The sequence below is a fragment of the Urocampus carinirostris genome, chromosome 8 (assembly GCF_059441175.1).
Source record: "Urocampus carinirostris isolate Australia breed hairy pipefish chromosome 8, RoL_Ucar_1.0, whole genome shotgun sequence".
NCBI classification, from domain to species: domain Eukaryota; kingdom Metazoa; phylum Chordata; class Actinopteri; order Syngnathiformes; family Syngnathidae; genus Urocampus; species Urocampus carinirostris.
The window spans coordinates 26,396,937-26,408,543 of record NC_142356.1 but is presented as its reverse complement, the minus strand read 5'-3'; the positions used below and the strand labels follow the sequence as shown (position 1 = coordinate 26,408,543).

Below are 11,607 nucleotides of genomic sequence, written 5' to 3'. Positions count from 1 at the left end.
TGTTTAAACCTCATATTGTTAGAACATGATATAATTAAACTGTGAATGTGTTTAATTGCTATCAAAAGTGTCAATACAATTGTTCAAACCAAAAAAAAAAACCGACTCGATTAAATTACCCATACAATACAACGAGGTGAACGTTCATACTTCCTTAGGGCGTTTCAAAGTAAAAGCTTGGTCGGTTAATTCTCTAAAGCGACGTCCGTACTGAACCCGTTAACGACTTTAAGTTGTGGTATTAATATCACAAATTTGACTACTTTTGATCACGCGACAGTGAAAATTGCTTTTGTTTAGAAATCCAGAGTTGGCCGACGGGGCGGAATGACGCGTGCGCGTTTAAGGACACAGAAGCAGCAGATGTGAACCCGTTGAACCCAACACAAAGCCCCCCCTCCCTCACACTTCAGGAAAGCAACCCTGCTGAAGGAACCCCCACAAAATTAAGAATCGATTTAGTTCTACTAAAGTGTGTAAAGAGTGCATTAACAAAAATGGGCAGCCCTGAGAATAAACAACAGCTCAATAATGTTCCAGATTCTTACTGGCGATTAATATAATAATCAATGTATCTGGGTCAGCATAGATGCATGCATTAGTAAAGATTTGTTTTTTGGGGTATGGGTGGGGAGTGGTTGGCCATTTGGGACAACATAGCCTGTGTATAAATATTAAAGGTTGTTAATCTGTATTTATCTCACATCTATTCAAATCATGTTGTATGTAGGCCCAGGCTTAGATAAAGCTCACTGTCAGGGCTTCACTTTTAAGAGCAGATTTATAATATTGTTTTTCGACTTTAAGCAAAACCAGAAGTGTCACTTTTAAAGTGATGCAACTTAAAAATCTTAAACATTGCAGTGATGTGAAACATGTCAAAGCTGAACTTTTTAAGATTTTAACAGTGATGAGCCTGCAATGCCTACAAAATACATGAAATGATTATATTTTGTCCATGAATACTTAATAATTTCCTAAGAGTCTATTATCTTCCTTTCATTGTGTTCCCTTGGCTGGCACTGTTTCTAGATGTCTCATCTCATCTCATTAGCTGCACCGCTTATCCTCGGTAGGGTCGCGGGGGTGCTGGAGCCCATCGCAACAATCATCGGGCAGTGGGCAGGGGACACCCTGAACTGGTTGCCAGCCAATCGCAGGGCACACAGGGACAGACAACTCGCTCACGCATTCACACCTAGGGACAATTTGGACCGGCCAATCCACCTGAAATGCATGTCTTTGGAATGTGGGAGGAAACCGGATTGCCCGGAGGAAACCCACGCAAGCACGGGGAGAACATACAAACTATTATACTACCATTTAAGCATTTAACCATTCACATTTTAACAATTACTTTTTGCCAGTGTCAAAAACCTACCTGGAGGCCTTCACAATTTGTTTTGCAGGCCTTGTAGCATAAAATAAGAGTCGATAACTCTGTTGCTTTAACCAATCTATTTAAACAAACTATGATGGGCAAGGGGCAGTAATGCACCAAAGTGATGGTACTAACCGCTGTTAAACTTGAAAAGGATGAAGGAGAATGACTGGCTAGTGGTAGAGTGTGCTAGCCAAAGCTATGACAAACTGTATCTGTAGCTAGCTGTACAAGCAAATATATTGTTGTGTTGATTTCACAGCGTTTTGCTCAACCCGTAATGGCAGAAGGAAGAGAAGAAACTGATTGTCGCGGATAAACTGCCATTTCAAAGTTTCAATCTTTCAAGAAAAGCTGGACATCATTAAGAGAAGAAGGAAACTACAGAGCTAGAAAACCTTTTGCACCCGGGAAAAGGGTTTGTACGCCACTTTCAGCCCACTAACTACGAGTGGAACCCCTGGCTCAGAGGGTCCGAGGAACATGAAAACTTGAGATACGATGGCGCAAGAAAATAACTTCCTTATGGAATGAAACGCACAAATAATCTGTTCGACAGATATTGAAATCTTTTTAAGGATCATGAGTACAAATAAATCTGATTTTTGGTGGATATAGTTGGGCATCGCTCTGAAATAATATTGCAGTTTTATGAGATTATTTTTCTTTTTTATACGAGTCACAGCTATAGCTGCAATAAAGGCTTTATAGCCATAAAATAGTCATTCAGGGTTGGACTGATTCAGACGTGGCACTACTGAAGGCTTAGGTGTGAAATGCACGACCCGCCTTTGAGTTTTAACCACTTGTTCATTGTTTAAATCAAGTGTCTTGCCAAGTCATTTCACAACTCTTTATTTCAACATAAGGAATTCTGTGACAATAGTCTTTTTTTTCATGTCTACACACACACACGACAGAAGCATTAACAACACAAGGTCACAATGACAATTACAGCAGTAGTGGACGTTGTTGCCATGGCGAGTCCTCATAAACACACACATTTACCACTGTTCACACATGCATGCACAAACATTGAGGGGATAACAAGCAAATATCAAAAAGCAGGAAGCATGGAATGTTATCCATGATGTTTGTGGGTGTTTGAGGGGAAATGTGGAACTTAACAACTTGGAATGTATCCATGCTTTGTTCTCTGATCCCAATAAACATGGTGCTCACATTCCTGCTGCTTAAAGTCAAATGTAGATACTTGTTTAAAATATCACACCATGCCACGTCGCTATCAAATAGGGGGAATCCCCTAACTCATGGTAAATGGTGGCTATAATTATGATGAACGGATTCCAGCATTTTCATGATGATCTATAGTTTGAATAGACTTTCTACTGGGTCTTACTGATACATTGCTGGATTTAAATAAAAATAATAAAAATAGAAAATAAAACAATTCAAAGAAGAAAATTCATCCGAGTGGCAGACTTCACTTCTCATGACAGCTTTGTCAATCAAATTTTATGCTAGAGAGTATCACTAGCTGGAGTTTTGGATTACCTTTTTTGTCAAAGGGAAATCATTTTCCCAAGTGTCAAAATGACCGCCAATATAGCTGAATTCCTTTGTCTTATGGGGATTTTGAACCTTGGGAGTTCTTCAGGTGCATGCCAATACCACAATGTAAAGGATAGGATACAACGTAATTTGGTCTTTGAAAAAAGTAGCTGTATTTAAGTGTTTATTTGGATTATTTGGGGTTATCTTTTTGGCTGAAGCATTTTGGTTTAAAGGAAATAAAAAGGAGAGCAAGGTGGGACTAGGGTAAGAGTTCACAGGATTGGGGCTGTTCATTGTGGTAGAGGCTCGCAGTTTAAGTTAAATGCTCAAAGCAACTATTTACTCATTTACAGGAGGAACCACCAACGCTCAACTCCGTTAAGAAGGTATGACATAATGAGTGCTTTGTTTACATTTTCTTTGGCTTTCTTTTCTCCAAGATGACACAAAAGAATAGTATACAAAGGATATCAGCGAAGCTACAATGTTTCAGTGAATATACTTAACCTGAACACTGAGCAGATGTTTCAAGGTGGCAACATAATTTAATTTATTTTAACTCCTCTGGGAAATTATAACATTGTGTAACCATTTTTTCAATTATTCATTAAAACTTGACATTATTATCCATGACTTTGTATTGTAACCATTTTATCTTTGTTCAACAGTACGGACGTTTTAAAAGAAGGTCCATATCGGTTTGATTGTATTGTAGGGCAGAGTTTGTTTGGAACAGAACTAAAAAAAAAATTGGAAGTATTCAAAGTCTAACCATTTGGTTTGGGACTTAATATATATTTTAGTGATCTGCATGGAAAATATAACAAACCCACTACTGTCAGTCAGAATATACATTATGCTGTGGGTACGCACGCATATGCATGTTGTGTGGAAAGATAATTAAATCCAGTTTACACGCGTCCTGGTGTGAATTAATCAGGTGAGCAGATCACCATGGCAACAAGGAGGGGTAGGTAACACATTACACTGAGGTCAGTTCATTCACGTGGAATAAAATAAATACACCTTTAAAAAAAAATGTAAACAGTGATAAAGGGGAATTAACACATTGCACATTTAAATGTTCATTATGTTAAACATTCGTTCAAATCAACATCAACTGTACAGTAGTATTCATCTTAAAACATTGATGTGTGTGTTTGTGTGCGCTTGAATTGCATGAGAATCAGGATGGAGATGATAATGGCTGTCTGAAAGAAAAAGACCACAAAAATTACATTACTTGATGTAGGTCACATTTTGTCATCTTATTTAATGTGTACACTTGTGCTGTAACATACACATACGTTATATGTAATGCGTGTACCGTAGGTGTCTGATATTAAAAGAATTTTGAATCTTTACCGTCTTATATTCAATGTAGTACTAATGTGATGCATATTCAGAGTAAATAAATAACAAATATTAACAATACACATACACTTGTACACTTATATACATATATGTATACACACATATTTGATATAGTCAATTATCTACATTAATTTACTTTTCCCCCTAATGTACCATATTTAAAATTGTATTCATTTATAAACACATTTAGTCTCGCATCATAGGTAGCATATTGTGATAGGAATGTTTTGATATCCTATTCCAAGATCAGGAGGTAGAGCGCTCTTCTTGAGATCAAGAGATCGCAGGTTCGATTCCCGGCTCCTCCGTGTTATATGTCGGAGCGTCCTTGGGCAAAACACTGAATCCCTAATGCCCCTAATAAGCAGGTAGGCGCCTTGCATGGCTGACTCCCTATTGGTGTGTGAGTGTGTATGTGAATGGGTAAGTGTGAAGCACATTGTAAAGAGCGTTGGGAGGTCTTCGTCGACTTAAAAAGCGCAATATAAAAGCAGACCATTTACCATTTACAACCTTAAGATATTTGAATCATATTTTATGCATTATGCATGATCATATATGCATCAGATGTAGTCAGTTTGACATATAAACACAATATAGTTATTGTGTTTAGTTTAAAAATAACAAGTAGTATGTCACAAAAGTGAGTACTCCACACACATTTCTGCAGATATTTCATCATTATGTTTTATTGAACAGCACTGAAAGAAACATTGCTTTGACACAATGAAAGGTAGTCCGTGTAAAGCTTACAAAGCAGTGTAAATTTATTTTTGCTCTCAAAAAACTAAAAATATAGCCATTAGTAGTAAAACCCTGGTCACAAAAGTGAGTACACTCTTAAGTAAAAGTTCCTGAAGTTCAATAATTTGAGTGCCGACATTGATTTTGCAGAACCACTTTAATCCTTCTGGTTTATGGATTTCACCAGAGCCTCACAAATTGACAGTGAACTGTTCTTCCACTCCTCCATGAAAACATGAATGAGCTGAGGGTTATTCAGGATCTTGTTCTTCTGCACCTTCTGCTTGAGGATGCACTGAAGATGTTCTATTGGATTTAGGCATGGAGACATACTTGTCCAGTCCATTCCTTTACCCTTAGCCTTTTTGGAAAAGCCTTGGTCATCTTAGAAGAGTATGTGGGGTCATTGTCAGACCGGCGACCCAGTTTCTGGAGGGAGGAGATCATTCTCTGCTCTAGTATTCCACGGGACATACTTGAGTTTGTGTTTCCCTTAATAAAAGGCAACTCCCCAATTCCAGTTGCACTCATGCAGCCCCCAACCACGACAATCCCAACACCATGCTTGACTTTTGGCACGACACAAACATGTTTGTATTCACCTGGTTGCAGCCACAAATGCTTCACACCGTCTGAGCCAAATAAAATAATATTTGTCTCATCAGACCAGAAGTTATCTTTCCAGTAAGCTATGGCCTTTGTTTACATTCTTTTTTTCCATTGTGTCAAAGCAATGTTTCTTCTCTGATGTTCTATTACACATTATAATGAAATATCTGCAGAAATGAGAGATGTACACACTTTTGTGACATACTATATCATTTAATTGGAGATGCCATATTAAGTTGTAGTTTGAAGTCTAACTAATTTAAATAAAAATCATGTAAAATAATTGTTGTTAGATTTTTTAAATATTTTTAATGTGGAAAACGACATAATACTTCATGTATGTTTAAAGTTGTGTCAGTGTCACCTGGTTTACTCCCAGAAGTAAGTCAGGTACCAAATTGTTTCGTTCTTCAATTGAGGGCCGAAAAGAGGGTTGGTCTGCGCCAGAATGGCTATTAACCAGCTGAGGAAAAACACACAATGATAACATTTTGATACATTGACACATGAATAAAGTTATTTGGTAATCGCAAGGCAAGTCAAGATTTAGAAGTAAAAATGGATGGTGCTGCAATAGACATTGTATCAGAAATTGAGTTTTTAGGGATCATAGACAATAAATTATGTTGGAAAACACACATCAGACACAAACAAACTAAGGTATCTAAAAGCATTTCAATAATTACTAAAGCCAAACTCCTTTTAAACTATCATGCATTGTATTTATTATATTGTTCTCTAGTTCTTCCATACTTAACATATTGTGCAGAAGTCTTGGGCAATAATTACAAAAGTTCACTACAGCCCCTTATTATACTTCAAAATCGTGCAATAAGAACCATACACGGGGTAGGATATCGGGATCATGCTAATATTTTATTCCTGCAGTCCAAATTATTAAAATTGGATGATTTAATAAAAAAATTCACTTCACAACTGTTATTTAAGGTCAACAAAAACATGGTGCCAGAAAACATCTAAAAATTATTCATTCGGAAAGAGGGCTGTAGTAAATTCAAAATCCCAAGGGTGAGAACAACCAGGAAAAGTATGTGTGTGTCTGTGTGTGGAGTCAAACTTTGGAATGATTTACAAGACGAGATAGAACAATGTCCAACTATTCACTTGTTCAAATTTAAATACAAAAAACATTGCTGGCGAAATACAGGGATGAAGAAAATGGGATATGAGTGAGACTGGAAATACTGCGTTTAAAACGATGGTTAACTTTGTTGTTATTGTTGCTATTATTATATCATAACTGTTATTATGAACATCATTTTTATCTTTATTGTTGTTATTATCATTGGTGCCGCAGTGATGTTTGGTAACTAGTGGCATTATGACGTTGAGGGATGGATATTACGAAGACGAGTGTATAAAATATGTGATTATTGTAATTATTATAATTATTAATATCTGACATACGTAATAAGCATATCCATGAGATTTTGTTATATTAGACACAAGAGGAGAAGAGGATTTGTAAAATGTAATTAATAGGGAAGATGAAGGAAGGGGTAGGAAAATAAGCATCTGCTTCTGACTACCCCTTTTCGAACATGTTATGTAACATAATTTTGTTGTTGACTCATTGTTTTTGTCCTGTTTTTATTTTAATGTTCGAAATAAAGTTAATTCATTCATTCATTCTTTCGAAGTCTTGCAGCAATCATAATAATGAAGTTTTGCTCACTCTGGTGGTGTAACAGTCAATCAATTTGGCACCCCCATTACATTTATTTTTCTAGTTCCAAGGTAGGTACTTACAAGAGGTAACAGCAGACGGCGGTGAGAATCAAACTCGTGACAATCACCCTGGAAAGAGTCATATTTAAAAACAGAATTATTTCACACACTGCAGATACTAGTTTTACAATTCACATTTCTGCAGAGCTTGTTTCTAACTCTAACCAATAAAAAAAAAACTTAATTTAAACCGAAGCGAAAGATTTCAGATGAAATTGCGAACCCAAATCTCGGCTTTAAAACCTAATTTTAAACTGTATCCTAGTCTAGAAATCCTAGGGCAGGGGTCACCAACATGTGCTTGTGGGCACAAGAATGTCCCATAAGAACACCAGAGTAGCCCAGGAACTAGTTCTGTAACTAGTTCACCAGTGTGCATTGTGCATTGACCCAATGGATGGGTTGTTGTTATTTTTGAGTAATTTTTTTTAACTAACTTCCATGTTAAATCTTGTCTTTAAATAAATTATCAATTCTTCTAAAATTAATTAAAATACGTAAATTACTTAGGCAGATACTATAGTGGTTGATTGAGCCTATCTAGACTGTACCTCTTAGAGATAAAACCATGTAATAACATGGTAACAACTGTTAGAATGGCATATCAAACTGGTGCCCTTTCCTCTAATCAGTAACAAAAAAGAAGCTCTTGGCTTCAAAAAGTTTGGTGATTACTGTTCTAGAGTGTGGCAAAAAATAATTATTGTAAGAAAAAAAAAAAACGCAAATTGGCGCATCACAAGCGATTTACTTAGAACGTATCCCAGAACTAGTTCCTTAATCCTGGAACTAATAAAAGGTTGATATATTGTCCCAAAAATTTGACAAGAAAAGTGGTGCGGTTTGTTCACTTTGAGTCTCTGTAGTTTGTATTCTTTCTTGTGCTTTTAAGAACTTGTTTTCGGTTGCACGATACAACAGATAGTTCCTAAAAATGTGAACAAAAGCCGGGCAACCAGAGTAGTGGCGGCCATGCTGGATGGGTGTATGTTTACCTTACTCAATATTTTCATGAGTAAAATTCGAGATATAGCGATCAAGCTTTGATTTGTCCGTCAATAAATGTTGCGGGCAAAGTTACGACAACAAATGTTTACTAAAGTATGAACAAGACCCATAAGAGAATAAAGTGTGGCGTAGAGGTTAGGGTCCAAATAAGGCGACCAGCAAACTATCATCGGCAAGAGTCTCAAAGGGCTTAATTTAATTAATTAGCGTGTCCGCACCATCCCCGGGATCCCATTGCTTAAATTAAGAGCCCATCTCTGCCCTCCGCATACCGGATAAGGGTGCACTCTTTTCGGACCACTTCTTAGGGAGAATAGGGGCTTTCTTTGGAGCTCATTTCCTTTGGAAAAACGGCACAATATTTCATCCTTGGGTTTAGAAACCACGACCGCTATTTCTGATAGGCGAATAACAAGCAACCTTCTCACTCTGGCCTCCACTCACCAGGAAACTTAACTTAGAAATAAATGGTAAAGTCTCAAAAACAGACATTTTCACATTATTTTTTCATTTGAATATCCAACCAAATAAGCAGAGATCAGTGACAAAGTCAAACATTATTCAGTGGACCCATCCAATATGGCCGACAGTTTACATCCGGGGATGCACGTGATGTCACGCGAAAACTATCAATACAGTGACATCTAGTGGTCAAATAATAAACACTGTCCCTTGAGGCAATCCATCCTTATTAGGTACAAAACAACGACGAATGAACAATATGAATACATAAAAAATATAAATATACTAATAGATATTATTTTAACATTGCGGTAAGAGAAGGAGAAAAGACGAAAAGAGAGCAAAATAAAAGACAAGCAATGTCGTTAGCGTCTCCGCTAGGCCCACTTACCCTCGATTAGGTCCTTTGGGCACCAAAAAGGGAGCCACCACCCCTACCAGCGCCCACAACGTGGTGAAACAAATCATCGGCAGAGCAAGAGAATGGGACACCATGACTCCGACTGGGAGGAAATATCGAATTTATCAAGGGATGTGTCCTTTCAGGAGCATCAATGGCTGTCTACAGCCAGATTATAACAGTAACGCCCACAATAAAAGGCTCCATTTGATTGGTTTAAAATAAACCTACAATTGTGATTCCATTGGTCGACTCTGATCCGTACATGTCAATTTCTGCCCGCCTACTAATTTTTATCGACATTTGATTGGTAGATACAACTGTTTTTCACTGTTGTTGCACAGCGATTTCACGTTTTACTCACGACAAAGATGATTCTGTATGAGAGTGTTTGTGCAGTTGAGTATTTACAAATGGCTTTCACTTATTACCATACAATTAGCTATTACAATCTTATTTTTTACTGAAAATTTTATTTGGAAAGTAAATCTTCTGTAGATGAGAAGCATAAATATGGTCCTTATTTCATCCACTAGGTTTGATCAGAAATCAATCAATCAATAATAACCCATCCATCCAGCCATCCATCCGCTTATCCTCAGTAGGGTCGCAGGGGTGCTGGAGCCCATCCCGGCTATCTTCGGGCAGTGGGCAGGGGACACCCTGACCTGGTTGCCAGCCAGTCGCAGGGCCTACTACTCAAATAAGGGATTTGAAACCTGGGCCAGATGTTTTGGAATTCGGTTAAATGGCCTCAATCTATTAAAACATGGGATCCGCCCGTCCCACAACTAAAAAAATATCTAGTGAGCATGTACTGAAATACTTTCAGCTACGGAAGATGTGATTTCGTTACAATGTTAAAATGTCAACGCAGGCAGAGAATGAAAGTTCAGTATGTGTTAATTTAATTATCCATGTTCCCCATTTTTGAAAGGGTGTTATAACATGATCAGCGTTTTTAAATAAAAATATTAATTCAAACGGAATTAAAGGTCAGTAGTGCAAATGTAATATTTCAGACATGTTAATGTAAATGGGAGTGATGCAAATGAGGACTGTTAGGAATTAAATATTAAAATGTACCGTTTACCAAATTGTTCGAATTAGTTATCTGACTCCATTTACCAAACACAACCTACATTCTCCTAACAATGCACGCTTGTTTCTTGATTGGAAAAGATGGACAAGAATAGCCGACATTTTCACACCGGGGCAGATTTAATTTCTTAAACAATTGAACTAAGTGAACTCCATCGAATATATGGCCGAATTAGCCGAATTAGTGTCGCTTGAGTCTCTGTCAAGCCTCCTCTCGCGATCTTCTCTTCTCTCTCGACCCACGTCTCTCTGCAAGCCGGTGTGTCAGCTCCTCCCATGGGCGTGCCAGGAAAACCCCCACTTGGGGTCCACCCCCTCACCTCGATGTCTGAAAAACTCATAACAGCAGAGCGCTTATCAAAACAATGCCTGACATCCTTCACCAGAGTCCTGTTATTAAAATTCCCCAGCCAAAACATTCCGCATTTGGATCAGCGTGACCTGTCATTGAACTTCAGCCTACCCGGTGAAAATCTTCATTGCACTCGATAAATGTAACTTGTATTTAATCGTATAAAATCCTTTAAAGTAAAATGTATAAAATCCATCAGTACCCACAAAGCACCACGGAGCTTCCTAAAAGAGCTGGTTACTTCAAATTTTATCTTGCAAAAAAGAATGCCATTGTTAAGTATCTGCTTTCTTCCAGGGATTAACTGAGTTACTGCAAAAGTCATCCATATCAGTAGGTGGCAGCAGATTAATATTCTTTTTAATATGTTAATCATCTGCTCACGCAGTAGTGCAGGAAAATATATCTAATAACTTGTTTTGTTTGATGAAGCTATTTAAAGGGGCAGCGTGTAATATTTAGTGTCCCCTAGCGGTACAAAAAAACTTAAATTCAGTAAAAGAAAAACTGTTATTTAAATAGTAGGCAAATATACATGAACTACCAATGTTAATTTGTATTAAAAAAAAAATCATGGGTCGAGAAATTTCGATTTATTTTACTTAGTGGAATCTCTACTTGGAAGTTGCCTCAATCTTTGTCTGGTATCTTAGAATAGAGTAGAATTGTTTTTATTGTCATTGATATCAACGTTGTGAAACATTGTATGCAACAAGTTAAGGCATGGCACTCCGGGGAAAAACATCTTGCTGCTACGCTGTGCTCTGTGGCACTGTTTTTTTTTTCGCATCGGACCATACAGTGTCATCTAGTGGTCAAATACTACACGATAGGGCTTTGCAAAAATAATTAAGCAATCAAAATAAATCAATTCAAGTAAAAATGACCATGCAACCAATAAAGAGCAGGAAT

At 37.4% G+C, this 11,607-nt stretch overlaps 1 protein-coding gene across 1 annotated transcript; it reads right to left on the bottom strand.

Annotated features, from left to right (window-relative positions):
- Positions 1–2,220: 2,220 nt before the first annotated feature.
- atp6v0e2 (ATPase H+ transporting V0 subunit e2) lies at positions 2,221–9,429 on the bottom strand. Its single transcript, XM_088342142.1, has 4 exons — positions 9,234–9,429; positions 7,394–7,441; positions 5,988–6,086; positions 2,221–4,107 (listed from the first exon to the last, which is right to left on the bottom strand). The coding sequence occupies exons 1-3, from the start codon at positions 9,335–9,337 to the stop codon at positions 5,993–5,995; spliced, it is 246 nt and encodes an 81-aa protein (XP_088198268.1). The 5' UTR covers positions 9,338–9,429; the 3' UTR covers positions 2,221–4,107; positions 5,988–5,992.
- Between the last annotated feature and the right edge of the window lie 2,178 nt (positions 9,430–11,607).

Bases quoted from the DNA above. Each gene is read 5' to 3' on its own strand.
- atp6v0e2 (XM_088342142.1), bottom strand. From the start codon at position 9,337: ATGGTGTCCCATTCTCTTGCTCTGCCGATGATTTGTTTCACCACGTTG. The intron at 7,442-9,233 runs GTAAGTGGGCCT...GACTCTTTCCAG, and splicing joins CCCAAAGGACCTAATCGAGG to GGTGATTGTCACGAGTTTGA. The intron at 6,087-7,393 runs GTAAGTACCTAC...GTTTTTCCTCAG, and splicing joins GCCGTCTGCTGTTACCTCTT to CTGGTTAATAGCCATTCTGG.